This window comes from Lissotriton helveticus, chromosome 6 (genome assembly GCF_964261635.1).
Source record: "Lissotriton helveticus chromosome 6, aLisHel1.1, whole genome shotgun sequence".
NCBI classification, from domain to species: domain Eukaryota; kingdom Metazoa; phylum Chordata; class Amphibia; order Caudata; family Salamandridae; genus Lissotriton; species Lissotriton helveticus.
The window spans coordinates 1,041,787,421-1,041,812,025 of record NC_136067.1 but is presented as its reverse complement, the minus strand read 5'-3'; the positions used below and the strand labels follow the sequence as shown (position 1 = coordinate 1,041,812,025).

Below are 24,605 nucleotides of genomic sequence, written 5' to 3'. Positions count from 1 at the left end.
ATACATATAAGCCACCGGTAAGGTAGTCCCTACGTAGCCCAAAGGGCAGGGTGCATTGTATTTAAAAAGTACAACATGTTGTTTTTGAAGTTTCTCACTACTGTGAGGCCTGCCTCTTCCATAGGATAACCCTGGGTTACCTTATTACATTAAATAAGTGCTAAGTTTGATTAGGTTTAGGAACAGGTAGAAATGTCATATTTGGTTTCAAAAGAATTGTAATTGGTAAACTCATATTTGTAGATACAATCTGAATAATGACTCCTTTTCAAAGTTGGCAATTTCTTGTCCTAACCATTTGGTGCCTACCACCTTTGTCACATTACTGTGATCTGGCAGTTGGTGTTTGTGAATTCCTCCCAGACAGTGAGACAAAGGGCAGCTAGGTGTTCGTAGGACTGGACATTCTGCCAGAATGAGTGGTGCTGTTCTCTGCCCCACTAACATTTCAAAGTGCTGCCTCCAGCACACTCACAAAGGAACTTGACAGGAATCTGTTATCTAACTCAGAGACAGTTTACAAAAGTGAAACTCTGGCACAGGCACTCAGGAATACAATTTTTCAAAACACAGTGTGTCTTCACAACAAAATAACCCAGGGTTGCTTTATGTGGGGAGCCCACAAGAAGAAGGGAAGAAAGGAACCTTTCTAAAAATAGATCAACTTCTTGTATCCCATACTGGAATGCAAAATTAGTAGTACAAAACAAGCCTTTAAAGTGGATGATTCTAAAACAGAGGTTTCAGTGCGACAAAGCATGTGGAAGGAAACAGGCCTAACCAGAAATTACAATGAGCAAATTTCATACTGTTCTGTTTCTTTATTGAGTATTCTTTACAAGGAGCTGCGAATGAATTGCCAACATTGTGCCAATGAAAGTACATGGTAGAAAGCATTATGGCTGTGGAGCGTGCAATAAGAGACCCCTAATTCATAAACTAGGAGTTCTCTCACTCCTGAAAGTTGAGGTTCTGGGAACTGACTGCAGAGTGGGGAGATGACCTATGTGGCAATGAGGGAGTTGTTCTTGTATAACCACCAACTTAACTCCACCTTGTTGCTTGCATTCCATAAGTCTGAAAACAGCATATGCAGACAATTTATGGCACTGTAGAACATTTTAAACATTTTATTGCTATATATTTTGAATACATACATTTAAATGTAACCACCGAATGAGATAAGCAATCAAGTTATCCTCTACCACAACTGTTTTCCTAATATTTTTTAATTTGCTGGTAAGATTATATACAGACCGTCTCCATCCTCATCCTCAAAGCAGAAATGGAATTATTGAGAATGCCACAAGAAAAAGAAACTCTGTTTTGGTCTGTTTGAGTATCTTTCCACAAACCACTCAATAATACTTATTATAGGGTCATACCGCAACTAAAGAACAAGAAGGATTAGACATGTTTTCTGCAAAATTACTAATGACACTGAGACAATTCCCATGTTTAAATTATTTGTAGATAGATTCTTTTGGACCAGAAGTCATAAGATGGCAGAAATGCATTCACTGGTACCTCTTAGCACAGAGTAAAATGTTTGTTAACGTAGAGTCTATGCATATAATACATTTATAAGTAAAAAGCATCTATTGTTTCTAGTAGAGAGCAAATACCAAGGTTCCATATCAAAACCAAAATGTTTTACATGTGATGCCATTGTCATGTATGTAGTGGGCTTTATAGTTAAATTTTTAGCACATTGTGAATTCTGATCGTCTACTTTGAATATGCGACGGTGCTTTTTCCCATACATTTTTTAAGTGACTGGTTTATCTGATTTCCCCTCTGTGGGGAAATGAACTCTGGAGGAATCACAGTTATTTTCCTATAATACATTTTAGTTTGAATACATTTCCGCACATCTATTGCTGAACCCTAGGAATCTCATATTGGAATTAATTTGGGCCACCTGAACTTAGGTAGGAGGACCATTCCATGATTTCTGGTAAATCAATAAGCAGTATTTGAAACAAAGGGCCAGTTACATTAATTCTGGCAAAAACATAGTGAACTTTCTTGAGTGTTCCTTCAGCATGAACTCCCAAATTCGTGATGTCACCAAAAGCTATTTCTTACAGCATGCTCCACGTCTTTTCTACCTGCTTGCAAAGTATGGGCATTATTAACCGCCACTCTGAATTATAAATTAACATGCTATTTATGGCCCCTTTGAACAATAGAATATAGTGTCTAAAAGACCACAAAAGAAGACAGTACAGTGTGTGGCTGAGAGCAAATAATAGAGCACATACCCTGTCCTGACAAAACTGCATTGACTCACTTCAAGAGACCAGAATTGAATCCAAAGTTATGTACATTCTAGACAAATGCATACCAGAAAAACTCCTTTAACTGTAAGGAAAATAGTATCACTATTCATTCCAAACTGCACACTCCATTTACCCCTAACTTAAACTCGTGGTTAGATGAACCTGCTGTTTCAAGACTCTGGCACTCAAGCTTTCGATCCAACTTTCTCTATTTATTTTATTCGTATTATGAAGAACTACTAGGTCAGGTGGCTAGCGCTCCTAAGGAGCTATTTCGCATTGTAAAATCTTTAAACACTCCTAAAAGCAGTAACTCACTGCCTTACCCCTCAGAAGGACGCTGTAATGAACTAGCAGCATTTTGTTACCAAAACATGGTGGCTGACATATACAGTGATTTACAAAAATTAAGGGGAGCTCATCATACAGGGCCAGAATTTCTGTCACTGCTGAAGAGATAGAATGTCTTCATAATAACTTTCCCTTAATGACAGAAGGTGCCTTTCTCGATCTATTCGGGAAAGTGAAATCGGGTTTCCCACTAGACCCAACCCCTCCCCACATTATGTCAATGGGTAGCCAAGAAATTTTCCCTATGATTCGGGAACTACTAAATCTGTCCATCTCCACTGGATAGTCCTGCAAGAATGGAAACATGCAGTAGTCAAACTGTTGTTAAAAAACCCAAATCTTGACCCGCATTTCCAGGGAACTTCAGAATGTAATCAATGCTCCAGGTGTTCGGGAAGGTTCTAGAAGAGGAACATATCAATCAGCATCTGTCTAAACATCTGGAAGACAATAGGCTTTTGGATGAGTCCCAGAATGGATTCCGTCCAGTGTAAAGTGCAGAGTCAGCGCTACTTATGGTTGCTGAGGAGGTGAAATGAATTCTAGATAAAGGAGGAGCAGTGACCATTATCCTCCTCGAATGCAGCATTTGATAGAGTCAATCATGAGACTGTGGCACTCAGGTTGAGGGAAATTGGCACAAGGAGTTCCTCTTTAGAATGGCTGCTATTTTTCTAAAAGAAAGCACGTGCCAGATTTTTTAACCTCCCTGCTACTCTGAGATGGCCCATTTGAAATGTGGGGTTAAGCAGGGCTGGGCGCTCAGCCCCTTCTCTTTTTAATATCTATGTGAGACGGTTGGCCCCTATTGTTAAATAATTTGACATTTCAATTGTGTCATATGCTGACGACACTCAGCTTCTCGCTTCCCTCTCTTCAAGTAAGGGCTCTCAGCCTTGGCTAGGCCCTTGCCTTGAGAAAGTGGTGTACTGAATGTTAAGGTGCTCTTTGAAGCTAAACAGGGACAAAAATGGAACAAAAATAGCTCTCCCCTAGGATCATCATTGGGTTGGCCAGATAGTCTAGGGGCTAGGCCAGTTCCGTCCTCCCCTAAAAAAAGTCGGGGGATGTGGCTGCACAGCTCTCTTTCAATGGAAACTCAAGCCAAAAACTGACCAGTTCATGTTTTGTTATGTTGAGGAAAAATCTGGCACCTCTGCCAATGTCTTGCAGAAGAGTGGTAGTCCAGGCCTTGAATTCCTCTTGTCTGGACTAGGTAAACTCCTTATATTTGAATTTCCATAAATCAGACCGAAAAAGACTCTAGGTGTTGCAAAATGCTGCAGCCAGAAAAATGAATAAAATACCTAAAACAAATTCTGCGAAGAAAGCCTTGACTACTTCACCCTGGCTTCCTGTGGAGCACCTAATCAAATCCAAAGCATTATGTCTTACATGCAGGAAATGGTAGGGGGCCACATATGGTTAAAGCTTTATTTACCTGCTGTGTGCTGAATAGGATGTTGAGCTCTTCTTACACTGGTCTTTTGACAATTCCACGAGTTTATAAGACCAAATGGGGTGCAAGATCATTTTCTTACCTTTTCCCAAAACTTTGAAACTCAATGCCAATCAGTCTGAGGACGGATTCGGACGAGGCCAGATTCAGAAAGAGACTTAAAAGTTGGCTTGTCCCCCAGTAGTTTTGGGTTATTTTTTGGTACCATAGATCTCGCTCTGACTCTGACAGCGCTGGGTAGCCTTAGATTTCATTCATCATCGCAGTCAGAAACCTCTGGTACAAAGTCCTTTTAGCAAACAAAAATGTATATAGCCCACACTTGGTCCAAGGTCACTAGAGTACTTTAACTGGGCACCGTTTTATATTACACAACATTAGATCTGTTAATGGGTAGATTAAGGGATATGCCCGGAATGACAGGATGTTTAATCAACACTAGGGCTTGAACCCTGGTTCTCCAGTTCCAAAGTTAGCAGCTTTGGCCATTAGGCCACTACTCCTTGCTTGGGAAAAATCCAGGCTGGCTGGGGAAACATAGCGAGAGCAGACACATTTCTTACGGGCAAATATTTGGTTAGCTGTTGCAGAGAAATAATGAGGCTTAGTGCAATGCTTACCCTGCAGTATCAGAATATCTCAGGCATTTCTCTTCAGAACTGCTTAAAAACTCTATTTCTTTAAGTCAATAATTTTGAAAAATTGTCTTCTAGAAAGAGTTGCTTCCAATTTTAAAAATGAAACCCTTGGAGGAGAGTCACGAAAATATCCTGGAGAGCTCACTTAATGCAATGTGGCGCTAGCTTTCAAATAGTCCCTAATCATGCAATATGCTCCTTGTCCAAGTATACTTTTGTTTCTCTTTTCCCACAAATTCAAGTCATTTGCTGATACAGAGAGGTTTGCGGGTGTTCATTTATTTAATGCATTGTTGGACTTTGGTACAGGATACCAATAATCAACCTAATTGTTGTGGCACATTCTTTCAGCACCAAGATACCTCCGGGTGAGTTGTGGACTATACAAATACACATAACACTAACACTATTCCAGCTTTGATACAGGCTCCCATCAAATTGCTCAAGACCGGTTCGCAACAAATTACCATCTGAAAATTGAGGTACTTACTTTTATAGTACAGACTTCCCATTTATCAGAAGGACAAAGGAACAAGGATTTAAGGTGGAGTTGATGAGCGTCATCAGGCAAACTAATTACAAATAAACTCATACAGCACAGTAAAAGGATATTTCAAGCCCACCTCAAAGTTTTGTTACCCTAGTAACAAAAGCAGTTCTTTTCTCTATTTGGTAACAGAGAACGTCAGTAACTTGCAATATCTATACTCTATGGTTTTGTGTAGTTTGATCTCCACTCATGTGCGGTATATAATCTTTCTAAAATCACATAATTTAAGATAATAGTGTGGAACAATGTGATAAAGCGATTTAGGGAATGTCATTATGCTTATAGTATAATTGAACATGCAACATATTTAATTGAGGTTCAATTGAGAGACGATGCAGGTAAGTTTTTGTCCTGCTTACAATTGAGGCAGATGGAAGGAGGTATTTATTACACCCGGTAAATACATCGTAAACTAAGCCTGTCACTTGGTATTGAGGAATAACATGCAGAATCTGTATTTAACACATCCATGTTTTGCCACTTTTTCTAGACCTCACTCTGCCCCCCATCCCTCCAAAACATTTCGGCAGGTCTGACCAGTCCAACTCTGTCAGGGAAATACAGAAGGGGGTATGATAATGCATCACAGCTCAAAGTTTTGATCCCTGGACAACCTTCTGTTTGCCCAGACAAACAAATGTAACAACCAGCTTGTAATCAGGCCCTATGTTTGATGATGTTAGTTAGTTCATACTATTTGCAGCTACGTTTTGATATAATTTAATCTAGGACAGTTGAAGTCTCTTTCATCGTTCGTGACAAAAATATTAAAGTGAGTCCTCTGTTCCCTGCAAGAGTTTAAGCTGAGTGCTGATCTATATTCAAAACGTTAACATTAAAGTGGAAATCATTGAATACGTTGTCGGGCACTGGCTAGCAGAAACAAAACCTTTAAAATAAAATAAATAAATAAATACATTTGCTTTGTTATTTGGTGGGTGGAGTGATTTAAAGTGAGAGGAAAGACAGACAGAGTCAACCTTGTCGTAGAGTCTGAAGACCACTCTCCTACAGGTTTACTCGTATCTGCATAAATTTCGTTAAGAAATTGGTCTATGTTTGTCAAACATGCAGTACTTGAAATAGAAATATAGACATGCTGGTACTCACTATCCCAGAGTACCTGTTTGCTACTGAGAGGGGCCAACACTCCCCTTTCAGAAGTATTTTCTCCCTTGCTGAGAAGTGCAGGTACTCTCCCTTTCTTGATTTCCCCCCTTTCGAGTTGAAGAGGTGCAAGTGCTCAGAACCTGACACTACCTGCTGATTTAAAGCACTCCATACTTCATTTCCATTTCCATATTATAAGTGACTGGCTGCAGAGATGGCTCTCATTCAGCTGCTAAATTCCTTGCCTGAGAGAACAGTGGGGCAGAGTTATGTTGCCTGACGCATCTCTGCAAATCAGCAGAGATGCGCCAGGAAAGATGCGGCACGCAAGTTTATTCTTGCGCCACCCATGATGCACCGCATTTACAATGCGACGCACCACGGCGCAGGAATGAACAGATGCGTGTTGCATCTAGGGCGTGAAGTTGGCGCAGTGCTGAAGTTGTGTTGCATGCGGCACGCAATTCCAGCACTTTTCCAACTTGCCCTATCTGTAACGTGGTGCGTCAAGCCTTACGCCTACTTCAAGCAGGCGCAGGGTTTTAACGCATCAGCGTTGGTAAAGTGACTCAGTGAAATCTTGTAGATTTCACGGAGTCACTTTTCAGGGGCGTTTCTGCGATGGAACGCCCCCCCACCCCACTGCGTGGAAACGCCCACATGAAACCTGACGCAGGTTTCATGTGGCGCAGGGCTTTACAACGTGACGCATCTCCCAGATGCGTCACGTTGTAAATACCCGGCACAATGGGGCATCTTTTGCGCCGCCGCTGTGTCACAAAAGTGACGCAACGGCGGCGTAAAAGAGGGGCCAGGGGCTTGTAAATCTGCCCCTGTATGTTTAACATTTAGTCAAAAGGATTCCAATTAAAAGTTAGCTGCTGGGCAAAAGTGTACTTTAAAGTGAGCCTGAGTAAAATTTTGGTTACGCAGGAATAATGTGGCATACTTTCGGCCATTTCATGTTATCATGATTACATGATATGTCCACGATTACGCCACGCTGCGTAACTGAGATAAAAAAAATCACAGGAGCTCGGAAACAATGCGCACAAACTAAATATGACTGGTTGTTTATGTCACAGATAATTTTGTGCATCCTCGGATCCAAAACGGAGAGAAGGACAAGTTTCACGCAAATAATAACATTGTCCAAAATACTGGACCGAAATTTTGTTTATTACCATTACTACAAGTAACTTTGGGGTATTTTGCATTATTTCAGCAAACAAAAATACAAGAGTTTTGCCCAGACTTACTTTAGAGATGTGGATACTGCTACAAAACGTATTAGGTGTTAAATTCTTCCTTTGCTTTACAGTTACATCAGATATACATTTGCCAAAACTGAAGTAGATTTGATAAGGAATCTGACTACATCAGCAACATTGGGTAAATGAGGCTTAAAGCTTGAGATGTATTATTTTAGTGTCATACATATTATTGAATTTCGGATGAACATAAGGAGAAACATTCTGTTAAGCAAATGTGCTGCCCAAGGGCACTGAAGCTTTGAGTTGCTCTGCTCAATAAACTGTCAGACTGGCAAGTAGAATAGGTGTGCTATTGAAAGAAAAAAAATTATTGCTATGGTTAGTGAAAAAAAATATTTGATAAAACCAGAGCTATTAAAGTATTTAAGTATTCCCACACAACTCAAAATTGCCAGAATGTTTCACCGGCAGAATAAAAAGCTATAGCCCGTATTATGCGTTGTGCCCTGGGGGTTCAATGGCGTGTGCACCCTTAGGGTACAATGGTATTATAGAAAGGGGCCCAGATGCTGTGTGGCCCCTTCTCTAATACTGATACTGCTCGTGCACATGTAGCGGCAATCCTATTATGAAATAGGTGTTCCCTCATTTACATAGGGGGTTGGCCCTATGCAAATAAGGGAATCTCTTTGCCTCTGTGCCATATCATAGACGTAAGGCTTAGAAGGAGCACTCACAGTGTGCCACCGGAAGGCAGTACTTGGGAAAGGAGGGGCGGGGGGTCCAGTGAAACCCCCTGACATCACTCAGCAGGTGGATGCAGTCACTTATTGTACCTACCTGAGGGGTCGCTCTTCGCTCTTTAAAGTGCAAACAGCATGCTGCCTGCACTGGGAAACACAGAGGTGCTTTAAAACAGCCGCTCTGTATTTCACTGAAGGCATTGTCCTCAGGACAGCTCAAGTTTGCAGCTGCTCCGAGGGCATCACATTAATTGTAAAAGGGAGAATTGTCCCGGTTTGCCACCAGCGCACCTTTAAACAGGGGCACCGTGGCGTAAACAGGGACAGTGGGCCCTGTCCTTAATACGCTTGATGTTGTTTATTCTAACACGTTTATAGTTTGGTCAGCTTATTATAGCCTTATAGCCCACCATAGAGGGCTATACCGGCTATTAAAGGCCCTCTCCAGCGTTAAAGGCCCGAGCCGAAGGCCAGGGCCTTTAACAAGGAAGAGGGACTTTAATAGCCGGTATAGCCCAGCTATGAAGGGCTATAAGGCTATTAGAACATTCTGCCACTAGAGGGCAGAATGTTCTAACAAAAAAGAACAAAGCCTTATGGGAGCGTGAGGGGATTGGAATCCCATCCGGCTCCCTGAAGCCTTTGTTCACAGCCAGAGCTGTGAACAAAGAAGCATTGGAATGTTGGAGCTCCAGGCTTATACCAGCCATTATAAGCCCGGAGCACTCTATTGTTTTCAATGGAGCTCCCAACAGTCCAATTTTCTAATTATAGTTAGGGCCACCAATTTTATGGTATTCCTTTTATGACATTTCTTTCTGTGTTTGTTCATTTATTGTGTTTATCCATCTTATTTGTAATTATCTATACTTTTTGGTGATTGAAAACATGAAATTGAAACTAGATATTTCAACAAATATTTATCTGATATATGTACACTCACGCTTGGAGGCCTGTAGGACTGTAGTGCTACTGCTAAGTAGCATTATACAATTAACATTAGCATTATGGTTTTAGCACATTTGCTAAGCTGTACAAAACCTTCATTGTCAAATGTCATCCTGTTTATACACCCAGCCATTGGCTTCACTATCTTGACTGACAGAGAATGTAAGTAAGTAAAAGATTTATAGAGCGCACGAATGCTGAGGGGTCTTGGCGCTAAATGTAACCTGTAACGTGTACTGTTTCAGGGAGGGAACTGTTTAATTTCCCTATGAGAGGAATAGCCAGGTCTTGAGCATTTTCCTAAACAGAAGTCTGCTAGGTTGTAGCCTAGTAGTAACCGGCTTAGGAAAGACTTAAATGAAAATAATGTATGAATGTTTAATTTTTTTTTTTTTAAATAGTCTAAGGAAATAGGCTGTTCTTGTCTGTATTTACATATAAAAATACGTAAAAACAGAAGACTGGAACGTGTATGTACAGCACTCTTGCTGTACAGTTACTCTTTCTTCAAGGATTATCTGATGTGATGTTCGATAGTGCAGGGACGGTGAGAAGAGAAATTCCAATTTCATACTGTTGACACACCGAGATAAATGGATGTCAAACATTCAACCGCGGTTCTGGTGCAGAAACGTTCAACAAACATTGCTCTCATATCTGCAAAGAGAACTTGAAGAAACACCAACAGACAGCAGTCGAGAACACTCATTGTGTATGGCACGCGACGGCGTGTTCTTCCAGTATTATGTTTCAAGCTGAGCAGTGGGACCACTTGTAGACTTGTTGAATATATTAGGAGATGCCTTATTTAAAGTAATACCGCATGGGGAATTATTGATAATATAGGGTTATTAAGGTCTCTGATAAAGTAAGTTGCCTAGAGCTCTTAGGTTTAGACATCTAACATTATGTGCAGACAAGGATTGAGTGTGCAATCTGTAAAAATCAGGCAAGTCAAAGACTTTATCAGATGAAATTGCAGAGGGGCTACAAAAAGTCACTGGTAAACTACCTCAGTTCTGTACAGGTATCAGAATATATCCTGAAAGCTAAGTTCCCAGCTGCATTTTGCAAATATTCCCATTAGAGGGACAGAAGACATTGAGGCAGAAGGAAGTTCATCTTTTATTTCCCCCATTCATGAATAAACACAGTTAACCAAGATGGCGGCCTGCTACTGCGGCTAAGATGTTACTGGCAGCCACCTTTCCAATTGCAACATTGAGTCAGTCGGCGGGACAGCACTGTTTCCATCTGGGAAATAGAAGCTGGGAAGGAGGAGTTAAGTCAGCAATCGGCAGGCAGCCACCTGTTTCAGCACCATGTTGCACCAGCGGCGGGATGATGACATATGCAGGGCATGCAATGGGAAACTGAAGGGCATCACCAGACCCCAGGACACTGGCTTGTCGCGTGCTGCAGTACAGCTCTGCTGGCCCCTACCCATAGGTGTTTATCGCCAAGTGATATTCGTCCCAGTTGGGAGGGGGGAGGGATAGGAGGGGGAGGAGGGCTTGTGATGGTGACTAGGACTTAGTCAGGCTGCGTTGTGGTGCATCAATCGGCGATGGCACTCATTCCTTCGGCACAGAGTGAGCCCATGGTGTTCCTTCCGCTGCATCATGGGACACTGGTATGCATTTGCAGACAACAGAAACAGGGGCTAGAAAGCGGTACAGAAGTGGCAGGAGCGCCTCAGAAGTCAACCATCTTCTAGGTGGGTGGCTCCATCTCCCATCCTTCATGGGTTGATAAATGAAGTACCACTGAGCTGAGTAAAACAATTACTCAGAGTGGCACAAACTGGCAACATCTTTATTATTTCTGTCTTTTCAGATGTTTTCCATTTCAAAATAGAAGAGAATTATTTACCTCCTTACACTACAATGGTATGGCTCTATATAAAAACAAACGTGTGCTAAAACTCATAAGTGATGTTTATATTGTTTGACAAGACACTCGAGTCCCATCTTTCCGTTATTAATAAATGGGGGGCAAGCAAAGTCTGGGCACCTTTTCGGCAAAGAATATGTCCTCATATTTTTATTTTATAATAGGGGAAGAAGAGCCTCTCTATTACACAGTGAAGCTGCAGAAGGCGCAGGTACATTTCAAGGCCCATTTCACTGCAGATGAAAGAATGAAGTAGTCCTGTCACTATCGTGGGCAAACTGCATGATTTGCCCGGGGAACTGGAAATGAGTGATGCTGTTTTTTTCTATCCATGTTTCAAGCTTAAATTGCCTTTTCCAAGTGCCTGAGTACAAATGAACCAAAGTTATTATTTTGTAATAAAGACTTAAGACTTTTAGTCCAATAGGAGTTTTCATACCTTTCAGTTCAGTGTCCCTTGCTGTCTCAAATGTAACACTATTTATAAGTCTATGCAGCTCAGTGAAATAACCCTTAGGCAATCCTTGTTTAAACTAAATAGGTGAGAAGAATACATTTTAGGTTCTTTATAGTGGCCATAAATTAAGCTCATTTCTTTCTACAGCCCCTAGTAAATATTTTATAGGCTCTATGTAGCACTGCAGTTTGTATGCCACACCAAGGACCCTAGCCACCAGTGTATCATACTGCAAAGCTTTCAGGCATGGTCACAAATTGTAGCGGAGGTTGGTCCTTGGGAATCCAAGAGAAATGCAAGCACTGGTACAGCAAATAGGTCTGGTGGTGGCTGCAGGCCTTTTGACTTTGCCACTACTTATATTGTTAGTGTGAAGACACACATTCTATAAAAGCAAGCATTGTACAAGATCCAGATTGTGTATTATATTTTGGGTAAAAACACACATTGCAAAAGGAGTCCTTCCAGCTGAAGGGATTACACTTCTACGTATTGTGAATGAGCAGAATGCAGTCACTCGCTGTCAGGTAAAGCAATGTCAGAAGAGGGCTGACTTTGTGCCCAGTGCTGGACACGGGCATGTGGAAGTAAAATGTGAAAGGCTATAAAGCCGACTAATGGAGGAAGAGGGCTGAAGGAATGCCTTTGTAAATGTCGATAGTAGATATATATATATGGGATAAAGTACCCCCTGCCGTACATTATAAGGATATTGCAAGTCACTGAGGAACTTCATGACCATATAGAGCAATAAGGCTGAAGACTGAGTTCCTTTACAAGTTATGAAACTCTGAGGTGAATAGCAATATACTTATCTACAGCAGGGATACTTTATCCCTTATAATACTTGGTCACACCATCACCTTTCCCACAAACCACTTACATTATTGGTGTGCAGCTCTTTCGTATGAAAGAAAAAGCATGTTTGCAAACCTGAATAATATCAAAATGTCTAGTGTAAAATTAAACACATCAAATACGCTGTTTCATGTTAGTTGCAAAAAGGTATTAGAATGAGTTTAATACAAGTAAGTTTGTATAGAAAAGAAAAGAAAAGGTTCAGTCGCTCGCAATGTGTGGGATCCTGAAGAAAGATTTTAACTTTTCTATAATTACATAAGGAGAGCATACATAAATATGTTGCCATAAATGGCTCTTTTCTGCTTGTTACTATAGAGAAGAAAAAAGGAATACCACAGTTTGCTTTGTTTCTTAGACAATTGCTTGCATTATGCTCAGGACCTAACCTGCCTTTTGCCTCGGCTGCTGGCTCTGGGAGCAGGCATTGCGATGTCAGAACTCAACTGTAATAAGTTATTGTAGTTGATTTCTGTCATAATTTCTTTATAATTGGCAACTGGGTGTGTTACAAATCACTGAGTATATAAGGGATAAAGTACCCCCCTGCCATACTTTATAAGGATATTGCAGGTCATCGAGAAGTTACATAACCATATTGAGGAACGAGACCAAAGTCTAAGTTCCTTTATAAGATTATGGAAGTTTGAGTGAACTGCAAAATCCTTATGTACGCCAGGGAGTACTGTATCCCATATAATACATGGTCTCACCATCACCTTTCACACAAACCACATAAAACTTTGGTGTCTATCTCTTTCATATGGAGAGAGCGAGCATGTTTACACACATGAGGAATAAAAAAAAACTCTAGTGCAAAGTTAAGCAACTCAAAAACCTGTTATTTGTTGCAAACCGGTATTGGAAACAGTTCAATAGAAAAAGAAAAAAAATGTGCTGAAACATGCTGAAAGATTCTCACTTTTCTCTATCGAAGTAGTGCAAAAAATAAACATGTTCTCTCTGCTTGTTGTAAGCTAAACAATAGAGCAGAAGAATGAAAACAAAGGAGCAGAATAAAAGCAGTGTTCTGTTTTTCGTTGCTTTAACCCGTTGACCGCGGCGCGAATAATGGGTGGGCGTGGTACAGACGGCCCCCGGCCGTCCTCCGCGCCAAAATGGTTAAACACCTGCTATAATTATGCTCTGTGACCTGACCTGCCTTTCACCTCCACTGCTGGCTCTGGCAGCAGCCATTGTGATGTGAGAAGTCCACTGTAATAACTTATAATAGTCAAGTTTCCCAGTATTTCCTTTATAATCAGCGACTGAGTGTGTCACACGGTGCCGATTATAAAGAAATTAGAGGCTGCTGTTTATACAGAGATTACAGAATCCCATGTTTTATAAAGAAATTAGAGACTAGTTTTATAAAGGGATTGCAGAATCAGATATATTATATTTTTGATTACAAAACCAAAAGTCTTGGCTAATGACAGAACTAAAGACCATCTCTGGGACAAGGGGCGGAACACTAATACTTACGGGTATGCAGTATTCCACCATCGGGTGATGCAACTTGTGTCCTTTTGCTGTGCGGCCAGAAAAGAAGCAGCTCTGACAGACATCATAGTTAAAATGCTTCAAGCTGCGGTACCTGAAGAAATAGATAACGGAGACCGTCAAGACTTTCTGCCTTGGACAGGAACTTTACAACAGTTTTTTACATTATTTTAAAGACTTGATAAAAATACATAATCCGCTTGCAATCGTTTTATTAGCAGGCTACATAGAGGACTGATAACCAAAGTTGCAATCTAGAAAGTGACAAATGATTCACATTTAAGACAAACACATTAACCTGTTTTTCTGTTGTTTGAATGACCATGAAAATACCTGCTTTTAAGACTGTGGAGTCTGAGGCCGGGTGTTTGCCGGTGTTTGGCTCGGCACTTAATTCTGAACACCGGCACTTATTTGAAATAATCCACAACAAGGATATGCATATCAGTTTACCATTTAAATATACATCTAAAACAATTCTCGTGCATCCTGGCCATTCTCACAGCTTTGAGTGTCGTGGAATTGTTTAAAGTGTCACATCTGTAGATGGCATTCGTACTGGCATTTGGCCTCCCGAGCAATACTGCGGACCCCACCTTACTGTATATAATAAGGGGTTGATTCACAAAACCATTTAGAAGTATTGGAAATAGTACAACAGGAGTATTTTGTATGCACTTTTACATGATGTGTAAATCTGCTGAAAAACATGCAACTGCCCATTAGTAAAAGTGTTAAGAGGGCACAGTCCTTTCTATTTGTAGTAACCGTATATCGACATTTAGGAACAGTTCCATTTCAAATGTCATTTGGCCAATTCAAAGGTGTCTAAGAGAATGTAAAAGAGTACTACAGCAGAACTACTTTCCGTACATCAAAATGCCTTTGCAAATAAACCCCTAAGGGACCAGATGTGTGCTAATACTGTGGTTTGACAGGGCCTTGGGTGTATCTCTGTTCTCTTGACTAAAGCACTAGCTTTCACAATTTCCCACAAGCTTTGTCACTGTGGTGGAACGCTGTGTGTAGTTTTATGTTAGGCTGAAACAACTATCAGACCCCAATCCTTGCAGTTCACACATTTCCAAGCAGGTGCAGCCTCTTGACCCTTTCAATGTGAGTGTACTTCTTAGGAAGTCTTCCCGAGCTGACACTTTTTCTTGATCTTGCCTGGGAAATGCTAAGCAGGGATGCCACCTTAAAAATAGTGTAGGGACAGATTAGTGGATTTGTTTCACAGCCACTAATGAAGACTAATTTAGACATTGGAGCAATAGTTGCCTGTTTAGTATTTCTGGAGTTCCTCATTCTTTTTATGCTTGACCGGATAAGACTGGTGCGTAGGATGAACTTTGTATTAGTGCCCATGTATTTCTTCAACCTCGTCATGAGGTGCTCGTATGTTCAGTTGTTTTTAGCTTTGTAATAAAACCCTTAAATTTGAAGTCGGAGTCAGTGATTTTTTCCTGAGGCTAAATCGGTTGGTCCATATTGTTTGATTGTGAATGGATTGGTTTCTCCCCTTCACACTTTTCAGCAGGTAACATAGGTCCTGTCGACCGAGGATTCTTAGAGAGGTTAAAGCTAAGAATCGGGCGTAATCAAATGCATGCATGAGGAGAAAAGAGCCCAGTGGTGTTTAATTTGTAAAAAAAAAAGGAAACATTAGTACAGAGCCACAACGTTTTTCTCACGAGCCTACTGCTGTTGGGGGCAGATAAAGGATGTGCCGAATACCAATGCTTTTTAATCTTGATTTCTCTGTCGTGACATTTTTTCCTATCCTACACATATTTATTTTTATCTCACTTTTGCAGGTTCTTTTTCGCAAAAGTGTTAGCTACCACTACTCTGCTACTATGGTTCAAACTCTGATGATGAAAAATAAGTCCAAGTCCCCAAAAAACGAGTGATGGCACAAATTTAGCACTGCTTTTCGCACGAGTAGGTAACCTCCGCATACAGACATGTTGACAGCAGCTTTCAGATGGCATAACTTGTTCCTATTCTTTGCAGGCAAATTTTCTTGAATTCGTGGCAAATGCACTAAAAGTTTTGTGAACTCTTTCCCTTTGTTATATTCCAGTATAACAAAATCATTAGGAGAAAGAATGAGAGGGTACAACTAAAAGGCTTAAAAGAAACAAGAAATAGGTTTCTTAGTTAAACAAAAATATGAGCAAAGCATACACACAACCATTTAGAACATTCTCGAACAGTGAGAAAGGTCCAGGAATTTCAAAAGCTCCTCTTGAGAATACAATGCCACTAGCAAAGCAAAAATGACCAACTACTTCCCACCAGGGATTGGATTCAGTTCCCCCCTCACCCCACTAGCACTGCCCCAGGTTCTCTTACCGGAAGCCTACGATGGGGCACTCCTTGCAGATGTTGCACTTGGCTTGGTGTTTGGCTGTCTCGGCGGCTGCCACCCGGTGCAGAACGGGCAACCAAACCATTGACTGGGGTTCCAAATGCATCCACTCTATGAACTGCTTCACATTGATCTCCGGGTGATTGTTTGCCTATTGGAGAGAAAAAACGTTTTTTTATAATTATCTAATGAGCTGTAAACAAAAACTTCAAAACCTTGTTCTCTAAAGCTGGAACCCGCAGACAAGTAAGTTGTAGGCAGTATATCTTTAAAATTATCACCTTAGCAGAGCCTCATCACAAATAGAATGACTATAAAATGTGCTAATTATTTTGAGTCCTTCAGTTGATGTGCCCTCTTGCACCAGATTCCCCTTGATCGCACACTGCTCCAATAATGGATGAGCATTGAGAGGATTGAAAAAGCGCAAGTTTACTGGGTGAAATAATTTGGAGCCTCGTTGTGTCTCTATCCGTCAAGAAAGTTCTAATGCACCTGTCGGCAAAGTGCAACCCGCATCCATCACTCTTACAGCTGAAATCAGAGCAGGCTGATTTCCAACGGAACATGCTTCCCAGTGATATCAAGAGCACATCTTTCATTCCAAGATCTGACAGCCTGAAAACACTGATGAAGGAGCAAGTGCAGATTACGGAGAGCCATCAAGCAAATTGGCCAAGCGCGGGAACGAAAAACCTAAAGCCATCAGCACTTTGGCAGAGAAGCACACAACTGCAGATGGTGGGCACAAATCTTTGACGGCACGATCAAAGTTCTGAGCAGAAGCGGCATACGTACGTGCTGGAAGCAGCTGCGAACACTGGGCTCTATATTGCTGCCACCAAATGCCGCTACTTCTCCTAGTTGTCGAGGGACCTGGATGGCGTCATGAAGTAATAGGCCAAGCTGCCTCTGGTCGCACGTTTCGCCTGATCCTGCAACTTCCCTGAAGAGGTCTATAATGGAGAAAAGAAAGATGCTTAAAATAAAGCCATTTTGTACAGTCAAATGAGAAGCACTGCTATATTGGATGGTTTAAATACTTTTGTAGGTTCAACTGTTTACTTGAAAAATGTTACACTTGATACTACATCCTACTCAGATGGTAAAAACACACAGACTTGATCAGGCAATCGTACTTGACTAAAAGAGTAACAGCAAATAGAATATAGCTTTGTGTGCTCCTTGGTTGCCAGGGCAACCTTCAGTTTGCAGGAATAAATTCCAAAAGAGATACCTATGTGGGTCATTCCTCTGAGAGTAACAAAAAGAATGCAGCTGAACTAGATAATAGTAACACCTGTTATTCACACTGCTGAAAGAACTGCAAGACTGAGTTAGAAGGAGCCGTATATTAGTGCATTGTTTGATCATTTTTGTTTTAGTGTTTCTCATTTAATTAGTAAACCACCCAAAGTTCTACTCAAATTGTGCAAGCACTGACTATATCGACTGACACAGATAAAGTGAGCAAATTACCTATTAGACTGCCCTTGGACTAAAATGTAACCAACTTATAGAGTGACGTGCCAACCTAAAACGCATGAATAACAAGGATTCAGACTTTGTAGGAAATCCAGCGTGCATTTTTAGTTACAAGTCAACTGCAATGGCTTTGTCAATGCTTGTTAGTGTGTGTGCATGCATGAGTGTGAAAACACACTGTGTGGGAATATTAAACTGTGTGGGCCTGATTCAAAAAGAGCCTCTGCACTTGTGGTCGTGGCAGAGGTCCTACAGTCGTGAGGAATCTCTGCACTTGTGGCAAAGGCCCTGCAGTTGTGGGCGAGTCTCCGCACTCGTGGTGGAGGCCCTGCAGTCATGAGGGAGTCGCTGCACTCGTGGCAGAGGCCCTGCAGTCATGGGGGAGTCTCTGCGCTCATTGCAGAGGCCCTGCAGTCGTGGGCGAATCTCTGCTCTCTTTGCAAAGGTCCTACAGTCAAGGGGGAGTCTCTGCACTGGCGGCGGAGGCCCTGCAGTAGTGGGGGAGTCTCTGAACTTGCGGTGGAGGCCCTACAGTTGTGGGTGAGTCTCTGAACTCGTGGCGGAGGTTCTGCAGTCATAGGGGGAGTCTCTGCACTCGTGGCAGAGACCCTGCAGTCATGGGGGAGTCTGCACTTGTGGCAGAGGCACTGCAGTCATGGGTGAGTCGCCACACTCATTGCAGAGGCCCTGCAGTCATGGGGGAGTCTCTGCACTCGTGGCAGAGGCCCTGCAGTTGTGGGTGAGTCTCCAAACTCGTGGCAGAGGCCCTGCAGTTGTGGGTGTGTCTCCAAACTCGTGGCTGAGGTCCTACAGTCGTGGGGAGTCTCTGCACTTGTGGCAAAGGCCCTGCAGTTGTGGGCGAGTCTCCGCACTCGTGGTGGAGGCCCTGCAGTCATGAGGGAGTCTCTGCACTCGTGGCAGAGGCCCTGCAGTCATGGGGGAGTCTCTGCGCTCATTGCAGAGGCCCTGCAGTCGTGGGCGAATCTCTGCTCTCTTTGCAAAGGTCCTACAGTCAAGGGGGAGTCTCTGCACTGGCGGCGGAGGCCCTGCAGTAGTGGGGGAGTCTCTGAACTTGCGGTGGAGGCCCTACAGTTGTGGGTGAGTCTCTGAACTCGTGGCGGAGGTTCTGCAGTCATAGGGGGAGTCTCTGCACTCGTGGCAGAGACCCTGCAGTCATGGGGGAGACTCGGGACTCGTTGCAGAGGCCCTCCAGTCGTGGGTGAGTCTCCGAACTCGTGGCGGAGGTCCTACAGTCGGTGGAGAGTCTCTGCACTCGCGGCGGAGGCCCTACAGTAGTGGGGGAGTCTCTGAACTTGTGGTGGAGGCCCTACAGTTGTGGGTGAGTCTCCGAACTTGTGGCGGAGGCCCTGCAGTCATAGGGAAGTGTCTGCACTCGTGGCAGAGGTCCTGCAGTTGTGGGGGAGACTCGGGACTCGTTGTGGAGGCCTTGCAGTCATGAGTAAGTCTCCACACTCGTGGCAGAGGCCCCTCAGTCGTGGGGGTGTCTCCGCACTCGGAGAGGAACCCCACAGTGTGAATTCTTTCTACGGTGATTCCACCCAGAGTGAGGATACTCCCCCACAACTCCGGGCCTCTACTACTAGTGTGGAGGCTCTTTGTGAATCAGGTTGTATGTATACATGCAAGATAGTGAGAGAAAAAGTCTGTGTGCATCACTGACCAGCTGAATTGTATGTTTTTTGTGTGAGCGTCATTTTGAGTGTGTTAGTGTCTGGAAAGCGTCACACAATCTGCAGCGAGGGTCCAGTTACATGTGTTCAAGTCCAGCCGATGAGTCGGTGAAGAAGATGGCTGTCACTGCTGTGTAGCAGTAGTACACTAAAGGCAGAAGGTTTTCCAGATCAGAGGACTGCAGCAACACACACACAGCGGTCTCACAGGGTCAGGAGCAGAGTATGAAAGGACCTTACAAGAGTGGGGTAGAGATACCATGGTGGGGGAGGAGTTTTGAGGAACAGAGGAAAGAAACTGGATCAGGGAGACCACTGCACTGCCAAAAGAATGAGCAGGGGTAGCAGAGACAAATGACCTATTTGTAGACAGAGTGGTAGCAGAGGGGAAACATGCCAAGCAAGGTACAGCGGTGGATTAAGGTTTTTCACATCCCTGCTGTGGATTCCAGAAATGAGATAAAAGAGAGTGCAGTTTCTGAGGGAAGAGGATGCGGACAGCTCCGCCTATTCCTGTGCTTACTGTGGGTTTTTGTGATCTACATATTTACTGCAAGAGCAGCAAAGCTTGTGAGGCAGTGGCAGAACTGCATCTACGCTTGGAAGAAGTGTGGCAAGTGGTGCCAGAAGTGTAATGGGGTTGCAGTGGCTGCATCCTGTTTTTTGCTTCTGGACTCGCCACCACGCTGGCAAGAAGGATTAGCGGGCTAGATTCTGGGGATTAAGTTATATGTTGTGTAGATCCCAGTGGGAATCAGGCCTTGGAGGTGGAGGCAGCTCTGCTAGACTTTTGTTTGTATGTTCAGGCCAAGCACATGATGGTAGGGGTGACCAGTGAGTACTGCTAGTTTGATTCATGGGCCATTGAACCTTCATCAAGCAGTCAGTTGATGATGGGGGCTTCTAGAGCAGGTGACACAAGCGTGATAGTGTTGGCAGTAGTGATGGTGTGGTAACAGTGGCGAAAATGATGGTGATGGTTATAGTGGTAGTGATGGTGCTGAGGATAATAGTGGTAGTAGTGGAGATGATGGAGTAGTTATTAAAATGATGGAGACAGTGCTCGGTGTGGTGATGTTAGTAGAGGCAGTAGTGGTGGTGTTTTTAGGTGGTAATAGTGTTGATGGTGGTAGTTATGGATGGAGTGGAGAGTATGTGGTAAGACAGTAGTGGTGGAGTTATTGGCACTAGGAGTGATGTTGCTGATAGTAATGGTGGTGGCCATAGTTGTGATGACGATAATGCTGGTGATGATGCTGGTGATAATGCTAAAGAGCATTACGCTGATATAAACAATGGTCTTGGCTGTGGTATTATTAATACTTTTTTTAGCACCTGGACATATAGCGTATCACTTTGTCCAATATATAAGTTTGCACTATTTACACTACAATGCAAGTCACAAGATTCAGGGGTGTCTGACCCATGTGTTCATGGGGAGGACTTCCATGGATTCTGACTGACACTACTGTGACATTAACAAAGGTGGTGGTTTCTGCTTCGTCATTGGCCCATAAATACACCCTAACTATGGCCACTTCACCAATTCATGGTTTAGCGTTTCACTCACATACACACCTATATCAGCTTCACAATATCAATCACAACAGACCTGTTTTGCCAGTTTCCATTGAGGTGAAGTTAGTAAAATAATTCAGCAGCAAAATATTTGCGAATGTTCTATTAACCACAAGACCACTCAAGTGTCCTATGACATTAAATAAAAAAGAATGGGATAGAAAACCTGTTTCAAGCAGGGGCAGCACACCACACTACAGTGAAAAGTCAATTTGGCCAGAAGAGGTCCTTGGAGGAATAGGTCTGTCAATTATTAATAATACAATTAATTGCTTTCAAATTGCATTTACAAATTACTTCTCCTAGAAAGTCGTGATGCCGCCACATCCTCGCAATTAAACCGACATTAGAATATACAGTAGCACAGAAACAAAAAATGAACAAGAAAAAAGCAGAATGCCTCCAGACCCACTCATAAGCCATGGTTGAAATATGAAAGATTGAATCTTGACAGAATTGGCTTTTTAGACTCATGATTGGAAGCAATTCTGTGACATGAAAGCCAAACTTGACCTACTAAAAAAAGAATCTGAAGAAGGATGTGCGCTAGACAGGAGCTTCAAATCCCAGAGACGCAAGCGGAGGTGTGCACCACAGGTATCGCTCATTTTAATGAGGTGAGTTTAAAGCTCTGATCTTGGAAACCTGAAAAGATATAAATCTTTTCATAGGCTAGTGTGCAGTGTCTGCAGCAATACAACACAGTCCTTTCTCTCGAAGACCGAATGTCTTATGCGGCAAAGGCAGTAAGGCGGTTAATTGGTTCGCCAAACTCTTTTGATGGTGTCTCATATAGAGTTCTTTATGAGTTTTTGTGACTTAATATCGTCCTCTAATTCTTTAACTTGAGGTTTACCTCACAACCCTGATCATTTATGTTTTTAATAATACACAAATAAATATCTTCATTGGCGTTATCTAAGCATCCTACAACATTCCTAATATACATAAGTATTTAATTGAATGCATGTTTACCAAAGAATACATTGTAGGGGTAAGAGGCATGTATTTATTGACATTCTACCAAATGGAACATGATTATGCTTAATCTATTAGTTTAGTAATAGTGTTCATGTGTAATGTTTTACTGCAGGAATAAGAAAGAAAAAACAAAAACAAGCTGATACGTTCATGGATTAAGAGCTTGACAAGAGATATACAAGAGTGCACATTCAGGTAAAAGAAAATGCACAGAGGGTATGCACTCAGCTCTTGATTTGCTCATGCTCACAACTAAATTTGATTTCGGAAAGAAAGCACCTAAGGTTGTTTGCTGTCAGCTCCCTCTGTGGCATTATATGTAGGGCTCACAGCTTTATGATATTTATTTTGTTGCCATTTCCGTCTGTATTTATCCATATTTATTTTTTGCTAATTTTATTGGTAATTATCCATATTTATTTTGGATTTGTGGGAAAATTAAGCTGAAATTAGTATATTTCCACATTAATTTAACCAATAAATATGCATTTTTGCTTGAATGGCTGCCAGATTTCATTGCTGTGAACATCCGCAAACGATAAATCAGTGCCTTATTTGAAAATATGCAGATATCAGTATCAAACTTGTGCATATCTACTGCTGTTGAAGCCTCTTTACTAGAAGTCCTTTCTATTTTAAATTCCTCATTTATTAATCCGCATATCTATCGGCCTGGGAGTTATGGCATACAGTATTTAGAATTACTAAAAAAGCAACACAATTTCCGTTTTTATCCAAATTTAAAAATAAATGCAGACCAGAAAATTAATGTTTTCTGACTGTATTTATCTGTAAAAATCAGTAAAAACGGAAAACAGGGAGCCTTAATTATATGATAGTTTCTTTTTTTTTTTCGGTGTAATGCTGTCTAGTGACGCTATCATTACCAGACTTGAACGTGAATTTTATGTTATTGTGACAGAGAATGTTTTCATTACACAGGGGCAGCAATGGGCAAAAATCAAAACCTGGGCAAGGAACATGTAAAAGCCCCCCTTTACTATTTGAATGGGAGAGTGACCTCAATTAAGATTAGGCAGCTGAAAGTTGGCTACTACCTATATGTACAGACTGTATATTGTTCTCAGCTAAGAACAAAAATAAGTTTCAACACAACAGTCCACAGAAACAGAAAACTCATTAAAGCCACAGGCATGTTATGAACCCCATAATGAAATATCCAACAGAAAATTCCACTGACTGGTACAAGTTCAACACCATCCAGAGATCACATTAATAGAAAATTGCTAAACCAGCATATCACTCAATGCTTCCAAATGGATGCACTTCATCCTTATCAATCTCTATCACATATCAATCCTCCTTAACTCCCTCGAATTCATATCCAACTAAAATATCAATATTGCTTTTCTCACATACCTTCCCCGACACCGTCAGATCCACCAGCCCCTGAAGAACAACCTAGATCATCTTTTCCCAAACTGTGGGTTGCGACCGACTGGTGGGTCGCAAGCTGGATTCTGGTAGCCCGCAAAACAGCAACAAATAAAGATGCGTTTACATTTCATGTTCATCCCGTCACATTTGCTGTGCCTCAATGACAAAGGTCAAACGTTGGGTATTTTCTTTTGACTAACTGTTGCTTATTCTTTTAACATGGGGGCTGCTGTTTACTTTTCTTTCTCTGACTGCAAAGTGGGAGAAGTTTTTTAATTGAACTAAGTGACAATCTTGCTGGGGTACAAGATTGAGAAAGGAAAGGCAGTAGAATATAATTTTTTGTGACAATATAATTGAAATATCTGTAAATAACTGTGCACATAGTGCAGCATAATTCAGGAGTTATTAAAGCAAAAACAAAGCACATTTTATTTAATTCTTAAGTGTAATAGAAAGAAAGATTTCATTAGGATCAAAACAAATCAAGACAGTTTTACTTGGTGGTGCAAAAATGCTAAAAATTCACTGAGAACTGATTTCCACACATTATCAATTGTGCTCTATATAGTTTGATCAGTAAAACTGTATGTCTGTGCTAATTTAGTAGTCAGTTCAATGCAAAATGCCGTATGCGTACATTGCACTACGTGCTTCAGTAATATATTTGTGACGCCGCACAGTCTTGCCTTCAACTCTGGTGTCTGCCTCTGTATCTTATCTTTGGTGTAGTCAATTAGAATGACTGCAGGGCCTTTAATTCTTTAACTTGAGGTTTTCTTCACAGTCCTGTGGTACCGTGATCAATTATGTTTATAAAATACACAATTGAAGAACTTCATTGTGGTTATCTAAGCATTCCATTTTTGTTTTTAACAAACATAAGTATTTAACTGGAAGTGTGTTTACCAAAGAATATATTGTAGGGGTGAGAGGCATGCATTTATTGACTTTCTACCAAATAGAACGGGATAGCGCTTAAACTGTTAGTTTAGCAATATTATTCATATGTGTTATTTTAGAAAAATAGAAAAAGGTAAAACACAAGCCGATACATTTATGGCTTAAAAGCTTCAGGTAAAAAAATCAAAA

General features: G+C 41.7%; 1 protein-coding gene across 2 annotated transcripts in view; it reads right to left on the bottom strand.

Annotated features, from left to right (window-relative positions):
• UTRN (utrophin) overlaps positions 1–24,605 on the bottom strand; it is a 1,532,463-nt gene that overhangs the window by 193,057 nt on the left and 1,314,801 nt on the right. For both annotated transcript variants that reach the window (XM_078648677.1, XM_078648678.1), the window contains 3 exons: positions 17,179–17,336; positions 16,365–16,531; positions 13,989–14,100 (listed from right to left, as the gene is read on the bottom strand). In XM_078648677.1, the coding sequence (XP_078504803.1) occupies positions 13,989–14,100; positions 16,365–16,531; positions 17,179–17,336 (437 nt within the window). The remainder of the gene's footprint in view (positions 1–13,988; positions 14,101–16,364; positions 16,532–17,178; positions 17,337–24,605) is intronic.